The sequence below is a fragment of the Canis lupus genome, chromosome 3 (genome assembly GCF_048164855.1).
Source record: "Canis lupus baileyi chromosome 3, mCanLup2.hap1, whole genome shotgun sequence".
Lineage (NCBI taxonomy): Eukaryota > Metazoa > Chordata > Mammalia > Carnivora > Canidae > Canis > Canis lupus.
In genome coordinates this window covers 23,204,740-23,229,656 of record NC_132840.1, presented here as the reverse complement: position 1 = coordinate 23,229,656, position 24,917 = coordinate 23,204,740, and the positions used below count along the sequence as shown (strand labels likewise).

Genomic DNA, 24,917 nt, shown 5'->3' with positions numbered 1-24,917 from the left:
AAGGAGGGTCTGGATCCTGGGAGGGTGCCCCCCCCTCCCCCTGGGAGCCTCTCACACCTGGACTTGACCAAAGTGTTTATTTACTCAGGTGTAGAATGAAGCGGTAAGTGCTCCCTTGGAACCCAGGCAGTGGTAGGTCCCTGGATTCCTCCCTCTGACCTTGGCTTGATATGTGTCCCCATCACTGATGTGGTGGCCCTGAGGAAGTGGGGGCCCCAGTAGAATTTTCTCAGCCTAATTTCAAGGGGTGTTTTTCTGAGAACAAGATAAGAATGGGATAGATGAGGACAGGGGCTGTGTTCTTTGGTGGGCACACAACTGAGATTTTTTTTTTTCTGGTTTTTTGTTTGTAAAGGTTATGTTCTTGTAAAGACATGTGAGAATTTAATACAGGAAGTAAAGGTACCTCATGTTCCCATTCACAGACAAAAGAATTCCCCTCCTCTGTCTGGGTGGTGGCTTAGCCCCGCTACCCCCCTTGGAGAAAGGCTGCCTGGTCCTTCCCCCATGGGAAGCTGTGCTGGCAGGGCCCTGGCCAAGCACCCTGTGCGCCCTTCATCTCCCTGGGCCCCCGCATGGCGCTTTCTGTAGCCTGGGCTCTGGTGAGAATTTAGGGTTGCTGCATGCACATATGACCCCGGCTAGCATCATGTGAAAATCCAGGAGTGCTGGAAGGCTGCCTTCCCAGCACCTGGTTTTTGGAAACATGGCTGCAGGAGATAGTTGCTCTGCTCATGAAGGTGGCATCTGCGGTCTCTTCCCTCACCCACTGGTCCTTATGTAGATGCCCAGTCCTGGGATGAACAGGTGCTTCTCAGGGGGAGTAAAACCAGGGAAGGAGGGAGCCCTAGAGGTAGGCCTGAGAAGTGACCCAGCATTCCCTCCTAGATGGTCCTGCTCTCCTGCTGTGGGCACACTCCTGCGGCCCAGGCCCAGCCATAGACCCAGGATCCTTACCAGGACCAGCCCCCCTGCTGGCTCAGCACCTCATGACCCCTAGGGCTGTTCCATACCCTGGCTGCTTGTTTGGCGCACTCTCTACTGGGCACTGAGTTTCTGTGTTTGGGGCTATGGGATTCTGTGCTGGGGCCATCCCATGCTGTAAGGCACTGAGCATCATTCTTGGTCTCCCTTATCATGGCAACCCAAAATATCTGTGGACGTGGCCAGTCTTCTGGGCCCTTTCTGTGCTCACAGGGAGACCCACCAAAACATATGAAGGAATCAGAACCTTTGCTTTTTCAGCCTAGTTTTACTTTCGGTTGCTATTTGAGATAACACAGCCTACTTGGAGAAGAAACACATTTATGCTGCTTGATCTTGAAATCCCACGCCCTGATAGCTGACAGGTGAGGTGGGGGGTAGTTGCTGTCCCTCTCGGATATCTGCTTTGGTGCAGGGTGGGCTGGTCACCTTGTGGAGAAACACTGGGTTAGTGCCTGCACCTCCATGCCCCAAACGTGGTGCCACATGTCATAGACACAACAGTGAACAAGCAGCAGTTTCAGCCCTGCACAGGTCATAACATGAAATGTCCCCAAAATGAGCTTAGTAGCCTCCTTTGGACACTTGGGGGCACCATATTAGGGTATGATCTATATCCAGTGCAGTGGGGGGCCAAGGCTATCATGGAAGTGGGCGCACTTGGACCTGTGGTGCCTGGTCCAGCATCTGCAGGGCCAGGTGGTAGGTGAGGGGCTGTGTCCTCACCTGTCTCCCTCAACCCAGGAGGGACATCACTCCTGGAATCTCAGCAGGGGCCCAGGAGCTGGGTCTCTGTGGTGCTCTAGAGTTTTGGCTCCTCCCAGTACTGGGACTGCCTGCCTTCCCTGGCACACTTGCCCTGGTGCCTAGTAGGTAGGAGGAGGTGATGGCCGTTGTGTTAGCACTAGTGCTGCGTGCCCCTTGGACCAAGGGGATGGCTCCTTGTTGGCTGGCTGGGTGTGAAGCTCAGCATCGCCAGGGAGCTTAGAGAGAGGGAGATGCCTGCCTGGCCCTGGGATGCTGAGCCATAGCCACTGGGTAGAGGGTTTGAGCATTTGTGGCTTCCAAAACCCCCCAGGGTTCTGATGCTGCAACATGGCAGCCCTTCTGTGGCTGTCCTCCATGCTGCATAACAAGCATCTCCTTTGCTAGCATCTTTTGGGAGGAAGATGCAGAGGAACATGGTTTTAAACAAACAGCTGTCCCTTGCTCTTTAGTGTGTCTTCAGTGTGTATCCATAGAGCTGTGAAGAAGCACCACAGTCAGGATATAGAGTGTTCCATCCATCTTCATAGCCAGCACCCCACCCTGCAGCCCCTGGTCTGCCTCCATCCCTATAGCTTTGCCTTTCTTAGAATGTCAGATTTCCAGCCTTCACTATTCTCTCCCTCCAAGAAGCCTTATCTAGACTTCTTTTTCCCCTAGTATTCCCCATGACATTTTAATACCACAGATAGACTGTATGCATTTGTGTGGGTCTGTGTGTGTGTGCACGTGTGTGCTTTTATCTACACAGGCACAGATGACACAGTGTCCTGTGGGCAGAGGGAGGCCTAGGGCTCTAGCTCAGCGCCCCCATGAGTCCTTCTGCCATGCTGAGAAGGGACTGCTGGTAAGGAAACTGGAGATGGGGGGATACCCCATGGGAAGTTTCCGTGGGGATTCGAGTTTGAACTGGCATGGCCTGGGAAGTGACCACACTCTGGATAAGGAGTCACACATAGCTGGATATGGGGTGGGGGCATGAGACAGGACAGCTGGGGTGTAGATCTGATTCCATTCTTGTCTGGGTGCTGGGCCAAATGCAGTCTCAGGGGTCCCACGTGCTAGTGGCTCAGCCCTGGGGCTCACCTCATTAGAGCCTCTGTGACCACTTGGACAACAGGTGCCTAAACAACTGGCTCAGGACTGTTGCCATCCCCATCTGGGAGTCCAGGTGGTAGAGGAGGGGAGCCCTGAGCCCTGCAGTGGATGGGCAGGTCAGGCCATAGAGAGAAGCTGCTGAGCACACCCATGGATAGGGCCCAGGAGGCCAGTGAGGACCTAGACCCAATTCCTGTCCTCTCCTTGGTCTCCCCCCAGGACCCGGGATGGGGACAGGCTATGGAGCCTGGGTGAATGGCCCTCATCACCATGGAGCTTCTCTCATGCTTCTACATTCCACAGTTCTGTTGGGAGGCAGGCTCCACAGCACCACAGGCATGGGGAGATACAGTGTGGAGCCCGTCTTCTAGAAGAAGCCCCAGTGATCTCACGGAAAACACTGGGATGTGGGTCCTCAGTGCTGGGGTGAGACAGTGACGGGTATCTGTAAGTGAACAAACTCTCCCTGAGCCTGGCTGTCTCCCTGAGCCTGGCTGTCTGGCTCAGGTTGTATCCCTTTTATGGTGCTTGACAATAAGGATAGTGGTGGTGGCGGTGCCATGTGCCCTGGCAGAGTGCAGGACATGGTGAAGGAGAAGGAAAGGGAGACTGAGATGCTGATGTTCCATAGCACATCAGAGAGAGCTCTAGAATGTAGTGGTTGGAGAGATGGGGAGAATAGGGGGTGACGATGGAGCCTGCGATCTCACAAGGTAAGGGTCTGGGGCAGCCAACTTGCACAGTGGGGACCGGTCACTTATGCAGGGCCCCAGGCTGGGTGAAAAAGGGAGTCCTGGGGCAGCCCGAGTGGCTCAGTGGTTTAGCGCCGCCTTCAGCCGGGGATGTGATCCTGGAGACTGGGGATCGAGTCCCACATTGGGCTCCTTGCGTGGAGCCTGCTTCTCCCTCTGCCTATGTCTCCGCCTCTCTCTCTCTGTGTCTCTCATGAATAAATAAATACAAACCTTTAAAAAAAAAGAAAAAGGATTCCCGTATCAAGGGGGCTGTTAATATACCACATGAGTCTGTGGCACCTGGCATGACTGTGACCCAGACTGGGCTGGGAAGGGTCTTCCAAGAGAACCCAAAGTGCCCCCAATGGGGAACAGAAGCGTGTGACTCTTGAGATTGTAAGTTTGGGCCCCATGTTGGGTGTAGCAATTACTTAAAAAGAAAATGTTTGAAAAAAATAATACTTTTTAAAAGATTTTATTCATTTATTCATGAGAGACACACAGATGCGGAGAGGTAGACAGAGGGAGAAGCAGGCTCCCTGCGGGGAGTCCGATGCAGAACTTGATCCTAGGACCCCGGGAGCACTACCTGAGCTGAAGGCACCCAGTGGCTTTTCTTTTATTTATTTATTTAGTTATTTTTATTTTTAATTTTTATTTATTTATGATAGTCACAGAGAGAGAGAGAGAGGCAGAGACATAGGCAGAGGGAGAAGCAGGCTCCATGCACCGGGAGCCCGACGTGGGATTCGATCCCGGGTCTCCAGGATCGCGCCCTGGGCCAAAGGCAGGCCCCAAACCGCTGCGTCACCCAGGGATCCCGTGGCTTTTCTTTTAAATCATGTTTTTACCAAACCCACGAGATTTAGCATTGTGAAGCTCTGTCTCCCTGCCTGTCACAGGTCCATCAGGCAAGGTTTTCCTTTAACAAACCTCCAAACAAAATCACAAATTCTGGGTTCTTTTCTGGGTTAGCAGTAATACATGATTTTGTAGTAGCAACGTTCTCAAAGATACAGATGTGTATATGTGGGAAGGACAGTCCTCCAGCCATGGTCCCCAGAACCTGCGTGGTGGTGGCCCTGAGACAGTGCCCTTCCTGCTGGATGGCCTCTCACTTGCTCTGTCCACCCACAGGGGCAGGGGTGACCTGCCGTCAGGCCCTGTGTCTTGGCTGCCAGCTCTCTCAGGTTACAGAGAGGTGTCCCCACTTGGGGGCTCGGCCTCCCCAAAGCCTGCTTATGTAGGGTCAGGTCCTGGTTTCAAGTAGATGATAGGCCCTTTTCTCCTCCTACACAAAGTTCAGATCTCTGGGAAATCCAGTCTGGAATGAGGGACTGAAGGAGGTTTTTGCCCATCTCTGTGCATTTGGAGGCCCGTCCTCGTCTTGCCTGCAGTCCCAGCATGGCTGCCACTGCCCTCCTAATGCTGGTCTCCCTGCATCTGCCTAGGTTTTGTTTTTAACGCCTTTGTTAGCACTCACTCAGGCTCATGCTGCTGCAGCCTGCCACCCTCACTGCATGCAGGAGTGACTGGGGAGAGTCCCCCTCTGCCACCAGCTCTCGGAGGGCACAGGTGGTCCAGTCCTGGGTTCTGTCTCCAGTGCAGGTGGCACGAGGCTTCATGACAACCTGAAAAGAGTCCCTCCAGGCTGCAGGTGATGGTCACAGGGGTGGTGGGAAAGGGCAGTGTTGGTTGGGTTCCAGGCTGCAGGTGATAGTCATGGGGGTGGTGGGAAATAGCTGTCTTGGCTGGGTTCCCCTAAAAGCCAGCCCTGAGCAAGGATCTGCAAATACACTATTGGGGAGATGACTTTGGCTACGGTGTAGGGAGTGAGGGGTGGTGCAGAGCATCATCAAGGGGGCAGCTGGGGCTCAGGCCTGGAGGGATGCTGGGGATTGGTGTGTGGAGCACCATCCCACCCACAGACACAGAAGCCCAGACACTTGTCCACCCTCCCTGTCACGGCTGAGGGCTGCTCCCAGGAGCATCAATCCCTGGCACTCCTGGCCTGCCCCCAGACAGGGGTCCAGAGAGTCATCTTTGGGCAGTTACAGGAGTTGACAGCCATCAGCATGTGAGTGCTGTGGGGGCTAGGATGAGGGGGATGCCTAGGGTGCTCCTGGGCAGGTCACAGAAGGTGGCCTCTGGGAGCAGGGGCAGGCTCAGCCACAGGCCCAATGTAGGTGAAGTGCAAGCCCAACTCGCCGTGCTCTCAGCCAGGGACCCTTGTTTGGTGAACACACTGCACCATGACTCTAGGGCTCAAGCTTTCTGCTTCTCCTCCTCCTACCTGAGGGCTTTGGAAACAAAAGCCTGACATAAACCTTTGGTGGCCACAGGCATGTATGGTTCCACTTCCCTCCTCTGAGGCAGTGGCAGTGAGCCAACCCCCTGCCTGAAGTAGGACAGGGAAAGCGAAAATATAGGGGAAAAGCTAGGATCTACCACACTCACCTAACGACAACCAACCTGCATGGAAGGCTTCCTGTATGCTGGGTCCTACTTATCTTCCCCAACTGCCTGTGGGATTGAGTCTGTAGTTATGACTATTTTACAGACAGCGCCCAGGCCTGGAGAAGGATGCACAGTGTGGGAGAGGCAGGGCCAGGGTCGGAGGCAGGCCCTGGTTACTCTGAACACCCAGGGCAGAGTGGGCTGTGGTGATGGGTTTGCTTTCCCACTGGAACTTCTGCATGTGGAATCATGTGCCTGCTCTGCAGTCTTGGGTCTTGCAGCTGTGTGTTCTTTTCCATCCTTAGGTGGTGTTCCTCCACCTGAAAATGCCACAGGTTCTTTCTTTCACCTTTTCTGCTATGAATGGACATTGGGTCACTTGCAGGCGGACTGAGTTCTCATTTATATAGTGTGTGGGGCTGCCCCAGGAACCACTGAGTTGGAGGGTATTAGGTCACAGGTTTATGTCTTGTCAATGTTGCCAATGTAGTTATGCGAACTTCGTGAGCAACAGGTGCCAGCTCCAGCTGCCACACCCTCGATGAACCTGGTGTTTGGTCCTTAGTCCTCTTGGCCATTCCTGGGAGGGGAGGGTCAATGTGCCCCAGAGCCCTGGGAGGGGGAGGGGATGGGGTCAGTGTGCCCCAGCGTCCCGGGAGGGGGGCGGAGGGTCAGTGTCCCCCAGCGTCCCGGGAGGGGGGCGGAGGGTCAGTGTCCCCCAGCGTCCCGGGAGGGGGGCGGAGGGTCAGTGTGCCCCGGCGTCCCGGGAGGGGGGCGGAGGGTCAGTGTGCCCCGGCGTCCCGGGAGGGGGGCGGAGGGTCAGTGTGCCGCAGCGTCCCGGGAGGGGGGCGGAGGGTCAGTGTCCCCCAGCGTCCCGGGAGGGGGGCGGAGGGTCAGTGTGCCCCGGCGTCCCGGGAGGGGGGCGGAGGGTCAGTGTGCCCCGGCGTCCCGGGAGGGGGGCGGAGGGTCAGTGTGCCGCAGCGTCCCGGGAGGGGGGCGGAGGGTCAGTGTGCCCCGGCGTCCCGGGAGGGGGGCGGAGGGTCAGTGTGCCCCGGCGTCCCGGGAGGGGGGCGGAGGGTCAGTGTGCCGCAGCGTCCCGGGAGGGGGGCGGAGGGTCAGTGTGCCCCGGCGTCCCGGGAGGGGGGCGGAGGGTCAGTGTGCCCCGGCGTCCCGGGAGGGGGGCGGAGGGTCAGTGTGCCGCAGCGTCCGGCCGCACAGCCTGACTGAGGCTACAGCAGGGCTCCGGTGTGCTCGGGAGGAGCGGGGAGAAGGCGGGCGGGCAGGGACCGGACGGCCGCGCACGAAATGCTCGGGTCGTGCTGAGATTCCTGGTGACCGCCGTTAGCTGGGAGGAGGCGGGTGACCCGACTTGGACACACGCCGGGGTGGTGCCTGGCTTCTCCGGCACCGGCCGCGAGTTGGGTTCGGGCTCCACGGCCGGAGTCTCGGGGAGCGGGGCCGCGCCGACGGCCTCCAAGCCTTCGCCTCCGATCCAAACACACGTCCGGGCGTCCTGTCCGAGCCGACAGGGAGACGGAAGCGGGCCAGAGCCCAGGCGCGTACGGGGCCCTCCGGACGGCAGCCGGCGGCAGCTCCGCGGCCTCCCGAGCCCCGGGCAGCTCCTCCACGTCACGACCCGCGCGCTGAAGCGGGGCGCGCACCGAGCCGGAGCTTCCGGAACCAGCGGCTCCCGCGGCCGGCGGCGAGGGGGCGTTCCCGGCCCCGCCCCAAGGCCTCCCCGTGACCCACGGAGCCCGACGCCTGGGGCCAGTCAGCCGCCAGAGAAGGGCACATGCCTAGAAGGCCGCGCCTGATTGGCTAAGCTCGGGCGAGTCCTTGGCGCGCCGGGGCCCTCCGGCCGGAAGGGCGGGGCCTGAGGCCGCGGACGGGAGGAAGGGGAGGGGCCCGGCGGGGTGGCCCGGGCGCGCGTGCAGGTCGCGTGAGGCCGAGCCCTGCTGTCGTCACCCGCCTCAGGATGGTCCCCACCGCCTCCACCGCGGCGGCCCTGCCGGAGCCACGGCGGGCACTTCCGGGGGCCCTCGGGTGTCCGTTGGGTCTGTCAGTCAGCACGCACTCTCCCGAGGGCGTCGAGGCAGGCAAGTGCGTCCCTGGGCCGGCGGAGGCTGGAGCACCCAGGCGGGCAGCGGGCAGCGGGCAGCGGGCACGCCCACGCTGACGTAAGCACCGGAGGGCCCTGTAGTGCTTCCCGGCCCGAGGACGTGGGGGCTGTGGCGCGCTGGCCTCCGTCCGGGGCTGACCGCCTCCGCGCACCGCCGCAGACCCCCCCTCAGCGTTGGCTCCGAAGTCCCGGGAGGAGTTTCACCGGGCGGACCGGGTCGTGACGCGCTCGCCCTCCTCCCGCCAGCGCCGCCTCACGCCCCCAGCCGGTCTGTGGAGAGAGCTGGGCGGCGGCCCGGGGGTTCCGGCTCACTGGGCCGTGGGGGCGGTTGCGCGGCTCTTCGCAGCCTCGGCTGGGCCTCCGGAGCCGGCGACCCGAGGCTCTTGCTGGAATAAAGCAGCAGCGACGCTGACTCGCGGGCAGCGCAGTGCGGCTCCGAGGGTTTCCACGTTACAGAACACGGACGCGTCAGCCTCTGCTTTGTGTTCGCCCGCTCGCCCCTGGGGGCCCCGTTCACACCCTGGCATTTGCGCCTGGGGTGGTGGTGGCAGCAGTGCGGCCGTCCGCACGGCCTCCGATGCTCTGTCACCCCACCGCAGGCCCCCGTGCTGTCCTGGAGGGAGTTGCTATTCATTTATTTATTTAGTATATTTTTTTATTGGAGTTCGATGTGCCAACATCTAGCATACCACCCAGTGCTCATCCCGTCAAGTGCCCGTCACCCAGTCACCCCCACCCCCTGCCACCTTCCCTTCCACTACCCCTTGCTCGTTTCTTTTTTTTTTTTTTAATTTTTATTTATTTATGATAGAGAGAGAGAGAGGCAGAGACACAGGCAGAGGGAGAAGCAGGCTCCATGCACCGGGAGCCCGACGTGGGATTCGATCCCGGGTCTCCAGGATCGCGCCCTGGGCCAAAGGCAGGCGCCAAACCGCTGCGCCACCCAGGGATCCCCCTTGCTCTTTTCCCAGAGTTAGGAGTCTCATGTTCTGTCTCCCTCTCTGGTATTTCCCACTCAGTTTCTCTCCTTTCCCCTTTATTCCCTTTCACTATTTTTTATATTCCCCAAATGAATGAGACCATAGAATGTTTGTCCTTCTCCAATTGACTTACTTCACTCAGCATAGTATCCTCCAGTTCCATCCACGTTGAAGCAAATGGTATTTGTTGTCTTTAATGGCTGAGGAATATTCCATTGTATACATAGACCACATCTTCTTTACTGGAGGGAGTTTCATTTAACTTACGGCTTTCACAGTCTTTGCCTTGGGTATTGCAAGTAAGCCCCTGGGCATGCTGGGGGTTGTGGTTGGAAGGTTTGGCCCTGGCCGGAGCGTTCTTCTCACTCCCAAAGGGCCCAGGGCGTGTTGAGCTGGAGTGTGCAGCAAGTGAGTAGGTTCTGGACGTACGGGAGCATGCATACACCTGCTTCTGTGGTCAGCCCCCTCCCCCTCTCAGTGTCAGGACAATGACCTCTCTCTCCCTGGGGCTTAGTGACATGCCAGTTGAGGAGGACGCCGGCCAGGATCCTCACCCCCCCACAGTCCTACCCTACCCCCCAGGGGTGGGGTAGGAACTCAGAACTTTCTAAGCCTTCCTGTTCTTGTTTTCTAGGAAGAGCACATTTCAAACCTTTGGGAAAGAAGTGTGCTTCATAGATCAGTCGGTAAGGAAAGCAACCTCTCAGCTATTTTGCCCCAACTCCACCAAGCCTGTGGAATTTGGGAGAGTGGAGAATGTGGGTGGGTCCTCAGACAGCACTTCATCAGGGTGAGTCAGAAATGGGAGTCTATGGTTATAGGGCCTATCACTGGGCCCCCAATATCTCTGTGTAGGGTCACTCACTGCCTCCCCCACCCCTGGTTCCTGAAGACACTTCAAGACAGGGACTCGGGAGGCCTGGGAGAACCACACTGCCCCCTGAAGTACCTGTTCTGGGCATCTGTTTCTTCATCTGACCCTGGGGAGGATGACTTCCCTTCTTCTGCCTGCCTGTGGGCATGGCAAGGATCCTCTGGGATGGATGTGGAAGCCTTTGCAAATGTAAAATACTGATGGCAGATTGGTACATGAAAAGAGCAACCCTCTCCCCACTGCACTTGGTTGTGCTCCCCAGACTTGCTCATGGTGATGCAGCAGTAAGTGGCTGGGAATCCTAATACACCTGGTCTACAGGCTCTGGTGGTGCCCTTCTAGATGAGTCTGGAGAGAGCCAGGGTAGCCTCCCTCTTTGTGAGCTGCAGGAGGAGCTGACTCCCCTGCAGGAGTCTGGACACCCTGCCTCAACCCTGGCTCTCTCCAAACATTGGTTTACTATTCCAGAGAGTTCCTTGGCTTAATTTGCAAATGCAGCAGCAAATTTAATTCTCTTTTCTGACTCTCGCTCAGATGTGTCCTGTCCCCAGTACTGTTCATCAAGAGCCCATCTGCTGTGAGTGCCAGGCCAAATGCAGGGGCTACCTGCCGGTGCCCAGGTTTGAGGCGACGTTGCCTTACTGGGTCCCGTTGTCCCTGAGACCCCGAAAGCAGGTAGGTGACTTGGACTAGGGTTTCTTCATCTGAGTCCACGATGAACTTCAGGGGACCAGTCACCCCTCAAAGTCATAGGTGGTATAGAGTGGTATCTTAAAATTTCTAGGGGACAGTTTGTGTGTTTTTTTTTAATTCATATTTTTTCAAAAACCAGATCTGTGGAGTTAAGACTGACGTGATAACTGCACATATGTAAAATATACAGTTTGCTAAGTCTTGACATACCCATCTGTGAAACCACCACTGCTGCTGAGCTAACGTGCATACACGCAACCCTGAAAGGTTTCCTTATGGCCCTTTGTGACTGCCCCCATCCTCCCCACTCTGCTGTGCCCAGGTGACCACTGACCTGTTTTTGTCACCCTAGATCAGTTTGCATTTCTTTGCATTTTATATAAATGGAATCGTATAGTAGGCCCTCTTTGGCTTCGTTCACTCAGTGTAATTATTTCTGAGCTTCATCCATGCAGTTGCTGAGTGGCACTGGGTATCCATCATATGACTGGACCACAGTGCAGCCATTTGTCCACTGAAGGACATCTGCACCATCTCAGAGGTTTTGTTTATCATAAATAAAGCTATTGTGGACATTTGTGTACAAATCTTTGTATGAACACACCTTCATTTCTCTTGGGCGAATACCTAGGAGTGAACTTGTTGGATCGTGGGGTAAATGTATGTTTAACTTTTTAAAAAACTGCCAACTGTTTTCCAAAGTGGTTGTATCATTTTACATTTGCACTAGCAGTGTATAGAGTTTTAGTCCTCCACATCCTCAGTAACACGTGGTTTGGTCAGTCTTTCAGATCTTAGCCGTCTTAATAGGTGTGTGTCCTCTTGTGGCTTTAGTTTATATTTCCACAGTAACTGGTGATGCCGAGTGGCTCCTCCCTATGCTGTTGGCTTTGTATGTCTTACTTGATATGTATGCATCTGTTCAGATATTTTGCCCATTTAGAAAAACTGGATTGTTTGCTTTTTTTTTTTTTTTGAATTACTGAGTTTTGAGAGTTCTTTATATATTCTAGGTATAATGAGATACTCAATTTATAAACATTTTGTCCATGTTTTTGACTTGTTCTTTTGTTTTCTTATCAATGTCTTTCACTAGCATAAGTTTTACATTTTGAGGGAGTCCAGTTTATCAATTTGACCTTTCCTGGATCTTGCTTAGGTGTGCCCCTTGCCCCCCACCACAGCACAGCAGTATTTCTTTTTTTTTTTTAGCAGTATTAAGTATATCTAAGAAATCTTTGTGTAAGCCAAGGTGCCAAGATCAGAAAGGTTTCTCCTGTATTTTTTCCTAGAAGTTTTATAGTTTATAGTTTGTGTTTAGGTCTGTGATCCATTTTAAGTTAATTTTTGTGTGTAGCTTAAGGTATGGCCCGAAGTTCTTTTTTTTCCCGTTGTGGGTGTCCAGTTGTTGTAATGCCACATGTCATAGACACCATGCTTTCTCCACTGGCTTGCCTTTGCACCTTGCCAGAAATCAGCTGTCTGTGTAGCTGTGGGTCTGTTTCCAGGCTTTGTTCCATCCCACTCTTCTAATTGTCTGTATGCCAATGCCATGCTGTCTCTACTGCTGTGGCTTTATAATGAACTTGGAGATCAGATAGTGTGTGTCTCCAATGCCAGTTTTCTTCTTTAAAGTTGATTATTCTAGTTTCCTTGCATTTCCATGTGAATTTTAGAATCCCATCTGCCAGTTTCTAAAGAAACGTCTTGCTGGGGTTTTGGTTGGTATTTTTTGTGTAAATTAGTGTGAAGAGAATCATCTTTTTTAATGACACTGACTCTTCTGACCTGAGAACTTGGTGATCTCTATATCCCTGTAGGCCTTTTGTGTTTCTCAGGGTTCACTTGCAGTCAGCAGTCAGCAATGCACAGGTCTGGCACACCTTCTGTCTCACTGATCTGTGAGTGTTTTATAGTTTTGATGACATTATTTTAAAAATTTAGTTTATGATTGCTCATTGCTAGTACTAAAAATAGCACTGATTTTTGTATTTTGATCTTGCATCCTACGGTAATGCTTACCTCCTTTATTCTAGGAGCTCTTTTGTAGAGTCCATCAAATTTTCTACATAGATGATCATGTCATCTACAGGGAGAGATGGTGCATTCCTTCTTTTCTGGTTTAGATGCCTTTATTTTTCTTGCCTGACACTCTAGCTAGAACTTCTGGTGTACTGTAGAGTGGAGTGGGGAGATAAGATGTCCTTATCTTCTCTCTCATCTTCAAGGGACAGCATTCGGGTTTTCATCATGAAGCATGATGTTAGCCATTGGTTTAGATGCCCTGCATCAGGCTGAGGGTGTTCCTGGCTATTCCTAGTTTGCTGAGAGGTTTTATCCAAAATAAGTGTTGGATTTTATCTGTGTCTATTCAGAGCATCATTTTATTTTATTTTTTTGGTTTGTTAATATGACGGATTGCATTGATGGATTTTCCAAAGTTAAACCACTTCCTGGGAGAAATCCCCTTTAATCAGGATGCATTCTCTTTCATATATTTGATTAGAAGTTTTGCTTGTATATTCATGTGGGTTATTGATCTGCATTGTCCTTGTTTGCCTTTGTATTCAGATGACGCTGATCTGGAGTTGAGAAGTATTCTCTCATTTTCACTTTTCTGGAAGACTTAGTGTAGAATTGGTATTATTTCTTCCTTTAATATTTGGTAGGATTTATCATTGAAGCCATGTGGGACAGAACTTCCTTGTGGGAAGGTTTTTTTAACTACAAATTTAATTTCTTGTATAGATAACAGAGTTATTCAGGTTGTTTGCTTCTTTTTTAGTGAGATTTAAGGAATTTGTTAATTACATCATTGTCAAATTTATTGGCACAATGTTGTTCATAATGTTCTCTAATCACTCTTTTAATACCAGTGGAATCTGAAATGAGGCCCTCTCTCTTGTTTCTTGTTTTTTAGTAGACTCTCAAAGGGGTCATTGGCTTCAAGATGACTGAGTCATGTTGTCCTAGGCAGTGATGATGGCCTCAGTCCCTCCTGTTGGTCACTGTGTCATTTGAGAGTCAGGCAGGGTAGGTATTATTGTACCCCTTTAAAGAATGGGCACACTGAGGTCCAGAAAGGACAGGCTTTACCGGGGTCACAGTGTCAGTTCATAGCAGATGAGGGATTAGAACCCAGGACTCTCCTCACTGAGTTGTGCTGGTGGGCTTCAGGGAGGAGGTGACTCTAAGCAGGATGGAAGGACTATAGAAGATAGTGTGCCCAGCCTGTCTCATGTGTTCCGCCTGGGCTCCCTACCTCCATCCTCTCTAGTCTGGCTGTCCATGTTTGAGCTGCAGCCCCATAAGCTTTGAAGACTGTGGATCTGGTCCTGTCGCTCCTCTGAAGCTCCCAGTTCCTGAGTGTGGACTGGAGTCCCTGACACAGTCTCTGGGGTCCTTCCTGATCTTGCCTCCCCACCCGCATCTCCAGACTCCTTTCCACTTGCTGCTCAGGCTCCTGTTCCAGGAGGGGACCTGTCCTGTCCTGTTCCTGTCCTGTTCCAGTGGAGGGGAGTGTTAGGTGCAAATCACAGAAAATGGACCCACCATGGGTTCATCCAGGTCTTTGGTAGAGAGAGGACTCTTCTAGGATTGGTTTTATGCTGACCAGCATGTCTAAGGACCAGAGTCTTTACTCAGAGTGTTGGCATTGTCACCTTTAGTGTTTCGAGATGGTGGCCATGGGTCTCTGTTTTATACCATGATACACATGACAGAAAGTGAGCATTTCTGGGGTCCTCCTTTTTCCAGGGTGGTATAGAAGGCTTACCCTCCCGTTCCCTTCTTATCAGGGATAAAACATTCCCAGAAGCCTCGACGTACTTCTTGCTTCTCTCTTCATCCTCACGTTCTTACTCATTCCTGACAAAGCCCTGACTGGCTGATGCTGATCCCTTGGATCTGGGCACTTTGCCCCTTGAGTAAAGCTGGGTTCTTTTAAGAACGGGGGTTGGGTTGATAAATGATTGCTGTCTGGGCAATTGACAGGGTCTGCCTGGGACGTTGGTTCTGTCCATATCCTGAGGCCTCTCAGACAGGTACCTGCTGCTGTCCCACCTTCACCTAGCCTGCCCCCTGTGACATGGCTCAGTGATGTTTCTAGACAGATTTATCTGGCCTGCAGCTTTCTCCCAGCTCCTGCTGTTCCCCCACATCCTGGCATTATCTTTCAGGGGGACAGTGCTGCATAATGAACTGCTGTGGGCAGGGCAGGTCTTTGCTCCTAATACCATGCATGGTGCAGAGAATGTGCTTAGCAGGTGCTTGGAGTGGGCAGACCTGACCGGAGTGTGCTTATCCTGCTGGGCAAGGCCATGCTCGAAGGAGGTAGCGGTGGATGGAGGTTCACAGGTTCTCCAGAACCTGTTCCATCTCCTCCTTTGGGTGAGCCTTCAACCCCTTGGCCCTCCCCTCTGGGATCCTGTGCTTTGTAGCATGTCACATACATGCTCTGGCCTGGTTCTCCTTGGCCTTGGGAAGTCAGCAGGTCCACTCACAAGTGTATGGTAGGAACTTAGGGTGGTATAAAGGGGATACCCTGCCTGCGCCTCCCCTGAAGCTTCGTTGCATGGCCTGGAGATGGGCTATGTGTGTGCTCTTTCACTAGTGATGTGTAACACGTTGCCTGAATGCCTGGCTTGAAACAGCAGTCAGTGTCATCACTCAGGTGTCTGAGGGGCTCAGCTGGGTAGCCCAGCCCCACCTGTCCCTGATCTTGGGGCCAGTGTGCCAGCCCAGACATTGTAGAGGCCAGTGTGGCCTCTTTGCCTGGCAAGATCTGGCTGTTGTCACTTCCTTCTCATTCTGTGGGCCAAACCAGTGCATGGCCTAACTCGAGTCCAGGGACGGGCTCCATGCTACCCCTCTGCTGGAAGAAACTGGGGTTGCAGGACAATGGGCAGGGCTGTGTGGGGGGAAAAGAATGGGGCAAGGCCATGGTCCCCCCACAACTCATGCACAGAAAGTATGGCATGTAGATTCTGTATAAAACCTATACATACTGGGCAGCCCAGGTGGCTCAGCGGTTTAGCGCCGCCTTCAGCCCAGGGTGTGATCCTGGAGACCCGGGATCGAGTCCCACGTCGGGCTTCCTGCATGGAGCCTGCTTCTCCCTCTGCCTGTGTCTCTGCCTCCCTCTCTCTCTCTCTCTGTCTCTCATGAATAAATAAATAAAATCTTAAAAAAAAAAACCCTATACATACTGCACGCTCTGTTTCCCACTTAACATCACATCTCTGCGCGGACAGATGGGTCTGCCTCATGCTTTTCAGAGGCTGCAATATTCCCTTGTCCCCATATCCCCTGTTTATTATCCCTTACAGACGAGGTTTCGGGCTCTTGGGCCTCTACAGCCAGCACTGTAGCTAATGTTCTTTGCAAGTGTCGTTTTACAGATGCACACATATCCCAGAGTGGAGTTGGTGGATCAAACACTGTCTGCTGTTGACTCTGACCCATGTTTTCAGAAAGCTGGCAGAGCCTGCTTTATAGCCTAGAACACTGAGACTCAGAGGGGCTGGATATTGTGCCCCAGGGCTAGTCCTGGAGGCCTCCAGACTTAGGATAGCCACATCTCCTGACTTCACACTGCAGAGGTGCAGATGCCCCTGGGAATGTCATGGAGGGGAGAAAGCTTCCTCAGCTGGGTGATTGGGGTGTGCCTGTGGGAGGGTACAGAAGAGGAGCCCCCCAGGACCCTGTCCCAAGGTGAAGGTTTCTGGAGCACAACCCCTTTGGACCTTCTCTTCCCTTCCTCTCTGTTAGATCCAAAAGATGGTCCAGTTTAATATCCCTAAAACCTCCGAGGCATGCCCCTGCCCATGCCACCGCTTTGGGGGCCGCCTCCCGATGCCTAGGGATCAGGCAGTGATGCCCTACTGGGTGCCTCAGGTCCTGAGGCCTCACAAGAAGGTAAGAGGGAGGCTCACAGCAGTGAGGTCCAAGAGGGATCCAGAGATGGGGTGGAGGGTGCTGGTTTTTTCCCCACAGTGGCCTCCATTGGAAGGGAGTTTGGGTAGCAGAGTGCAGGAGGTGGGTGTGTGCAGGGGCAGGGACAGCTTGGTGTGCTGGGAGGGTGGGTCGCACTGCTGTCCCCCATCACTGCTGCCACCTTTATTGCTATCACTCCTGCCTCCTGCTCCTCTCCCCTCTTTTCTTTCACCCCCTTCACCTTGCCTCAGCACCCTTTCTAGTTCTCTAGGCATCCTGGCAGGCAGGGGGAGGAGCTGGGAAGAACCGTTGCTCTGACTTTCTGTCCTGGATTTTCAGCTCTGTCTGCCACTCCATATCTCTGGACTCCAGAACAGTGACTGCTGGAGTGGTTGGCTAGGTCCAACGCTCCTCTGCCCCATGGTCCCTCTTCTCTCATACTTTATGGGTGTCCTGGGTGGTCAGTAGAGGCTTCCTTTCTGCCTTTACCTACTTATCATTTGCTAGTTTTCTCTCATCAAGTAGCAGACTGTCCCCAGAATTAAGACTCAGAGGACTTTTGAAAGGGGACCATGGCATGCATGCTGAGCTGGCCACAGCCCTTTCCTTGTTTCTGACCAAATCACTAGGCCCACCCTTCTGGTAAATCACCAGGCCAGGCTTACACATTTGCCCCCATTCTTTTCTTTTAGGTGGTGAAAAGGCAGCAGAGTTTTACAGGCATCCAAGGTAACAGACCATACACGTCTCATCCTCTCCCACTCCCCAAGGAAGGCGGGGTCTCATGGTGGGGATGGGGAGACTTCTTTCATCCCCAGATGTCTGTAAAAGAAAGATGGACATGTATCACACATCCCGCATCTTCACTCCCTTTTCTTGCCAGGCATCACTGGCTACCTACCATTTTTCCTCAGTGAACCTAGAGAAGCCTTAGACTCTACAGTCTGTCTGCATTAGCTTTCAAAGTGAAGCCAATTTGCAGCCTGGAGTTAGATGTTATCTAAAGTATATTTTCTTTTAAGCTCTGGTCTTGTATAGTTCATGACATAGTGTATGTCTGTGTGTCTGGTATATACACTCACGCATACACTTATGACCTAGTAAATGTATTTACTAACGATATGGCACATATACCTACATGTACATATACAGGACACTATATTTTCATGACATAATATTTAGGCATATATTCATTTTGGAGTATATTTGTAAAACATTTATATACTTGAAACCTAGGATATATATGTTCATATAATTATGGCAGATGTAGTACATACCATATATTCATCTGTTCATGATGCAGTATATATCTGTAACAAAGTGTATTCTTGGATTTATGTATTTGTGAGCCAGTGTATACTCATGAACTCATGTCAGCACTTGAGGAGATGGTACCTCCATTCCCACCTTTACTTTCTCTGTCTCTAAAGCAAGTGGGTTGGATTGCTCTTGAAGGTGTTTTCTGGCACTGATAGCAAACATGTATGCTTCCTCTGCATTGGTGTGAGCAAAGGAGTGGACATGCTGTGTGGCTTGCAACAGGGGTCCTCCCCTGGCCCAGCTGTGCCCATGCTCTGTGTGGTGAACACCCCTCCCTGAAATCTGTGATGGAGGGAATGGATGGATGCCTGGCTGGGGCTGGGTTCTTGTGATGGGTGAGCAGTTTGAGCGGCCTGCCCAGAGCCCAGGAGCACAGGGCTGGGTGGGAAAGTGCCCAGGAAATGAGTGGCCGACAGCCAGCATGCCTACCTCTTAATGCTGCAAAAATGCATATTTTCCCTGATAATAAAAATAATTAGAAGCTGCACAGATGTACGTAGCCTTTGTGGGGGCAGTTTAGAGGCATTTATCAAATATTTGTTGAGATCTAATTGACATAGAACATATTAGTTTCAGGTGCACGGTGTAACAATTTGATACTTGTGTTTATTGTGAAATGACCAACTTAAGTCTAGTTAACATCTGTCACCTCACAGTTACACATTTTATTTTTTGTGGTGAGAACCTTTAAGATCTACTTTCTTAGCAACTTTCAAATATACATTATGGTGTTATTAAATATGATTACTGTGCTGTATGTTAGATTCCCAGGACTTATTTATTTTATAACTAGAAGTTTGTATCTTTTGACCACTTCATCCATTTCTCTCATCTTTCAACTTTTGTAATATACTTGATCTTGAATTCAGCAAACCCATGTCCGGGTAATGTCTGGTAGACACTCCTACATACTTGCCTGTATGCAGCAGCACAGTATCCTTGGCAAGGTATCTGAAGCAGCTGAAGCGTCTCCCAGTGGGAGGATGGACATATATGGGGATGTGTTTCAAATGTGGTACCTGCCAACATAGAGTGTGCAGCTGTTAGGAGGATGGGAGGGAGCCCCAGACACGTTGCAGCATGAAAAAACAAGTGGCTTCAGTCTGTGCAGTAGTACTCCATTCATGTGCATCTGAGAAAAGCTAAAGCCCTGTTTGGTTGTGGATGTGGATTTGGTGCAGTGTGTCTAGCTTGACAGTCACAGGTTACCCATGTGGGTGGGGAAGACAGGAGGTAAACAACCAGAAGAGCAAGACTAGGGGCTGTATAACAAACAAAACACGAAGCAGCACGTTGGCTCAAGTTTGGGAGAGAAGAGCCAGAAATCACCTTAGGAAAGAAACCATAGTGGTAGGACAAGAAAGTTGGAGAAACTGCTCTTTTAACTGTATAACCACACACTTACGGATTATTTTTATTGGTTGTTTTTGGCTTTGAATACTCTGCATCTTTAAGAAAAGCCAAAAGCTCAGTTTGTTGTTGAATCCTATGCATCAATTTGATACGTTTTCAAAAACTGTGCTAACTTTCACTGCAGTCCTTGTTAATAGTTTGGGCAATTTAGCCTTAACCCTTTCAGTCCAGAAGGTGTTCCCAGGACAGGATTGAGAGCCCAGGTCTCACTAGTATCAGGACAATTAGGATCTGTCTCCCCTTGTGCTTTGTAGAGAGAGGTTTAAAAATATGATTTAAGAAAAGTGGCTTAAAAATATTTCCTATACCCTCAAATCCAGATTATTTCCATTTTAAAGAGAAAATCTGTATATTCATCTTGTATTTTTTTTTGTAAAGAGAGGGCTCATTTGCTTTTCTTCCCTATGCTTTGCAGCAGGATTTTTTAATAAAGAAAATAATATGTTTTATATTAATCATGCTTTTACACATTGGTATAATCAGAGTAGTAATACAGTGTATAATACAATGCAGTATATGTGTAGGATATGTTACATAGTGTATAAATATAGCATAATTTGTAGTAGTAGCATGTTAGTGCTATAATATAAATATGATATCAGAATAGTCACATGTTGATCAAAGCGGATCTCAAAAGCCAGGATCAAGGAAATGGAAACAGTAGAGTCCCATTTGTAGTTGTGGTTTTTTCAAATACTCAAATAAACCCCATGTTTCCATCACTAAGTTCTACTCATTATCAGCTTCTCGCCAGTCTGGTTTCATCTGAGCTTAACCCACTTGTTCACCCTTCCAAAAAAACAACAAAAAAAGAAAGATTAATGGGAAACAGGTCGCAGCTAAATTCTGTATTCTTTCATTCATAGCTAGTTCATGATGCGGCTGTCAGGGATAAAGATTCAAAAGACACTGGCACGAGCCCCATAGTCCGCCCAGAAATAAGTAAACAGCAGTGTTCGTTGTATCTCCATGGATGTTGGCCAGCATCCATGTGCTCGGGGCTGTGACCAGCCTCCCTGGGACACCTGGCGTCCTTGCCCTGGGTTCTGGAGGGTTCTCTCGTGTGGTATGCAAATGCGGCACTCTGTCCCCACTCTGCCCAGGGCCTGACTTGCTTTCTTGCCTAGAACCTGCCCTGGGCTTGCGTTCCTGGTACAACCATTGGCGGATCTGCTGTGATGGGCACCTTCTCCTCAAGTGGCAGCAGCTCCAGGCCCTTCACCAGCATGAACCACTGGCCCCAGGGAAGGGAGCGAGCATCCCAGCCCCACTCCTGCCCCGCAGCCTCCTGACCCTCCTGCAGGCTGTCCTGAGGGTCGTGGTGGCCATTCGGTGAGCAGGCATGGAGTGGGGGCAGTGGGGGCACTGTTTTGGTCAGGGGCTGGGAGCAGTTGGTTGTGGCTGAACGAAAGGGTGAGGAATGGCTGCAGTGGGATCACCATGGTGCTGTTCTCACTGTGCACAGTTGCACTGGGATCTTATTCTACCACACGCTTCATGAACGAGCAATCCAGGCATATCAGAGCTGACAGTGGGGCACTGGGCATCTTGGGGCTGCCTGCCTTTCTTTCCTCACCTCATCACTTTCCCCAGGTCCTCTGGTGGCCTACCACTGGTTCCAGTTTATGCACATTTCCAACACATCAAGGTTGAAGGTAGCTGCTGTTTGCCCAGGCATCCTGCTGGGGAGTAAGCACAGCTTCAGGCCTGGAGACCTGTGACCTCTCCCCCAGCCTGGTCCCAGCCATCAAGGCTACATCTGGGAAAACCCTTGCCCCAGCCTCGACCCACTAGCTTCATCCAGGCCTTGTCACCTGGAACACCACCCAGGCTTGCTCCCATGAAGCCTCCAGGGCACGCTCCCCACCCCTGCCTAGGGGACAGGCAGGGCTGCTTCCTTTGGTCTACTCACGCTCTTTGATCACACCTGTGTGCAAGGACATGCAGAAACACAAATGTATGTGGGTAGAAGATGTGCAAAACTGTATGGGTGTGTGAATGCATGCAGATCAATTTACATATATTTGCTTCTTAATCATCTGTCTTCATGTAATTGTAAGAGGAATATTCTAGAAAGTGTCCAGTATCTGAAAATGGTTGTAGATGTCTTCTGTTCAGTGTCCTTGTTATTGTCGTTAATAGCAGGGGGGTAGCTCTGTCTTTGTCTCTGGTCCTGGCGGGAAGCAGAAGGCCCTCCCCACTGCACCCTGTTTGTCTGCTTTCCTGGTGTTGGGCACCTGTGCTGCCTCTGATCCTGTGATTACAAACAACGCCACGGGGCACATCTGTATGAGAGTGCCTGCATGGACCCATAGCCTCTCTGGGGCATGTGCTCTTGAGAAGAGGGCTGAGGCAAGGGTCTGGGAGCTTTGGGTGATCTGTGAGTATGAGAGGGTTTGTGAAACCGTGAGATTGTTCCTTCTTTGCTTTGCATGAAAATTCATCTGTTCTTGTGTTTGCCAACTTGACTGTCAAAGTGATTTGGACTCTCCTGTGCCCACTCTGGGAAGAGCAAAGAAAGAAGCTTGGCTGTAGATAACACATAAGGTAGATGGTCAGGGTAGGCTAAAGGGAAGTGCAAATGATCGTGTAGGAGGCGTTTGCCTCAGAGCCAGGCTCTTAGGGCCAAAGTGCCAGCTGTTCAAGAGAACTATCTTGTCTGGCTGGAGTGTCTGCGGGGTGCCTGTGAGATTCCCCAAACTACATGAACAGCACATCTCAGGAGAAACTGCAGGCTGCCTGTGGGCTGGCCTGGCAGAGATTTGCTAGAATTGTGAAGGCTGCAGAACAGGCAAGCTCAGGACCTTCCCAAAACAGGGACCCTTGAAGGGCCCTGACAGTCACACTTACCTTCTCGGTGGGGCCTGCTGCAGCCTCCTCGAATTGGGTCCCTTTCACAGCTGTGCAAGGCTGAGACTCTCCACCCTGAGGGGGAGAGTGGGCTCTAGGGGCTGAATGCCTCATCAGAAGATCCATGGCTAGGGCAGCCTGGGTGGTGCAGCGGTTTAGCGCCGCCTGCAGCCCGGGGTGTGATCCTGGAGACCCGGGATCGAGTCCCACGTCGGGCTCCCTGTGTGGAGCCTGCTTCTCCCTCTACCTGTGTCTCTGCCTCTCTTTCTGTCTGTGTCTCTCATGAATAAATAAATAAACAAAATCTAAAAAAAAGATCCATGGCTAGAAGTGAGCCAGTTACAATACACCCTGGTGTTGCCTTACTGCAATCTTTCCTGCCTGGGCTCCTCGGGAACTCAGGTGGCATCCCTGTCCATGGTGGGGGTCCCCCTTCCTGCCAACCCATGGAGGCTCCCTGACAGGTCCTGCCAGGGCAGCATGGGCTTAAGTGTGGGACACAGTTCGGAGTAACTGCCTATTCTTTGTTTTCCAGACAGTTGTTCTGGGTTTGAAGTTGGAATCTTCAGCCACTGCCAAGAACATCAACGAGAACTTCAGTCATAATCAAGGTCTTTAAGGAAAGTTGTTGCATTAGGAGGAGTCTGTGATAACAGCCATTTTCTCAGGTCATCTAGCTCACGCCCGGGGTAGAGTCCAAGTTCTTTCTCATCAGGCAGTGCTTGGTTGTGCACAGCTGCCCTGGGTGCGGGTGAGACTCCGGTGTAAATGCGGCCAATAAATGTTATTTGTGAAACTCCAAAGTGGCCCCTATTTGGATGGTGACACTGGTTCTGCTTTGGAGAGGGGGGTGGGGAGCATGTTCTCCAGCTGGTATTACTGGGTGGGGGGAGGGCCTCTGGGTCTCTTCCTTCTGCCCCAGTGATGGGCCAAAGGTGGTGGTAGCACCAGTGTCAGGTAGCTCACACTTTAGTAAATAGCATAAAATTATGTGAATTGAGTTTTTTAAACTGAGATGTCATTTGCATACCATAAAATTCACCTTTTTATAGCATACAATTCAGTGGATTTCAGTGTATTTGCACAGTTGTGCAACCCTCCCCCTGGTGTCTCATTCCATACCCATGTGGTCACCCCAGAAAGAAGCCCTGTACTGGGGACGCCTGAGTGGCTCAGTGGTGGAGGTCTGCCTTTAGCTCAGGTTGTGATCCTAGGGTCCCGGGATGGAGTCCTGCATGGGGCTCCCCGCAGGAAGCCTGCTTCTCCCTCTGTCTATGTCTCTGCCTCTTTCTCTGTGTCTCTCATGAATAAATACATACAATCTTGGTTAAAAACAAACAAACAAACAAACAAACCCTGCACTGATCATGCATCACTCCTCCTCCTCTTCGCCTAGCCTCTGGCAACCACTTGCCTACTTTCTGACTTTTCCTGTTCTGGATATTTCATGTGCATGCAGTTCTGTAGCATGTGGGTCTGTTGTGTCTGGCACTTCTCAACGTATGCAGTGTTTGTGGTGCACAGCCGCGTTGTAGCGTGTGTGAGCACTGCATTCCTTTTTATGGCAAAGGCACTCTGTCATGTGGATACATCACAGCTTGCTGGACCTTTGGGTTGTTTCCACCTATTGGCTTACGGTGACTAGTGCTGCTTTGAATATTTGCTTTTGTGTGGACATGTTTCCATTTCTCTTGGGTTGGCATGTGTGAATGCTGGGTCATAGAGTAACTGTTTACTGTTTAGTGAGGCCACTTCTTTTCTCTACAGTGCAGAATGGCACCATTTCATATTCACAGTCCTGCCAGCCAGGCAAACTAGTTTGGATTCTCCACATCTTTGCCAACACTCATTATTAGCCTTGTTTGGATGATGGCCATCCTTGTGGGTGTGAAATACTGTCTCGTCATGGTTTTGATTTGCATTTCCCTAATGACTTGTGATGTTGAACATCTTTCTGTTTGCTCATCGGCCGTTTGCATGTCTTCTTTGGAGAGATGTTTGTTCAGACTCGTTGCCTGTGTTTTAATTAGGTCACCCATTTTTTTCATTGTTGTTGAGTTTGTGTTCTGTCTGTGTTCTAGAAGGTAGGTCCTTATTAGATGTATCATTTGCAGGTATTTTTCCCTGCAGGTTGCCTTTTCACTCTCTTGATTTACCTTCGAAGTACAAAAGTTTTTAATTTTGATGAAATCCAATTTTCTTTTTTTCTTAGGTTGCTGTGCTTTAGGTCAGATGGTCACATCTAAGAAACTGTTGCCGAATCCAGTGTCCAAAGACTTACCTATGTTTTCTTTGAAGAGATTTATGGTTTAGCTCATACATTTGGGGCCTTGATCTATTTTGAGTTAGTTTTGTAACTTTCATATATGGCGTGAGATACATGTATATGGTGTTCTTTTGCATGTGGATATCCAGTTGTTCCACATAACAGTTATAGAAATGGAGAACGGACTGGTGGTTGCCAGGGGTTCAGGGGTGGGGATGAGGGTAGGTGGGAGGGAAGTAGGTGCCACCACCCAAGGACAACATGAAGCATTCTGTGGTGATGGAAACATCCCGTATCTTGACTTTATTGATCTTCTGGTTGTGATATGCTACAGTTTTGCAAGATGTTACTAATTGGGGCAAACTGGATGAGGGATAACATGGGGTCTCTCTGTATTATTTCTTGAAAAGCCACCCTGGCTGAAGCAAGT

At 51.4% G+C, this 24,917-nt stretch overlaps 1 protein-coding gene and 1 long non-coding RNA gene across 6 annotated transcripts; one reads left to right on the top strand and one right to left on the bottom strand.

Annotated features, from left to right (window-relative positions):
• Positions 1–1,232: 1,232 nt before the first annotated feature.
• Positions 1,233–6,997, bottom strand: LOC140630023 (uncharacterized). Its single transcript, XR_012027829.1, has 2 exons — positions 2,836–6,997; positions 1,233–1,413 (listed from the first exon to the last, which is right to left on the bottom strand). It is a non-coding gene; the product is annotated as an uncharacterized lncRNA (long non-coding RNA).
• On the top strand, positions 3,458–23,024 carry C3H16orf95 (chromosome 3 C16orf95 homolog). 5 transcript variants are annotated; one of them, XM_072819522.1, is made up of 7 exons: positions 3,458–3,560; positions 9,772–9,823; positions 10,546–10,686; positions 16,474–16,620; positions 17,331–17,367; positions 20,475–20,703; positions 22,757–23,024. In XM_072819522.1, the coding sequence occupies exons 1-7, from the start codon at positions 3,517–3,519 to the stop codon at positions 22,773–22,775; spliced, it is 669 nt and encodes a 222-aa protein (XP_072675623.1). In that variant the 5' UTR covers positions 3,458–3,516; the 3' UTR covers positions 22,776–23,024. The 5 variants fall into 5 exon arrangements, with proteins under 5 accessions (XP_072675623.1, XP_072675624.1, XP_072675620.1 ...); XM_072819519.1 differs by lacking the exon at positions 3,458–3,560 and adding an exon at positions 7,929–8,138; XM_072819521.1 differs by lacking the exon at positions 3,458–3,560 and adding an exon at positions 7,931–8,138 and having other exon boundaries at positions 20,499–20,703.
• Positions 23,025–24,917: the final 1,893 nt, after the last annotated feature.

What these genes read in the sequence shown, in the direction of transcription:
- C3H16orf95 (XM_072819519.1), top strand. Translation starts at nt 8,014, where the DNA reads ATGGTCCCCACCGCCTCCACCGCGGCGGCCCTGCCGGAGCCACGGCGG. An exon ending in GAGGGCGTCGAGGCAGGCAA is followed by an intron (nt 8,139 to 9,771) that starts GTGCGTCCCTGG and finishes CTTGTTTTCTAG; the next exon opens with GAAGAGCACATTTCAAACCT. An exon ending in TGTGCTTCATAGATCAGTCG is followed by an intron (nt 9,824 to 10,545) that starts GTAAGGAAAGCA and finishes ACTCTCGCTCAG; the next exon opens with ATGTGTCCTGTCCCCAGTAC.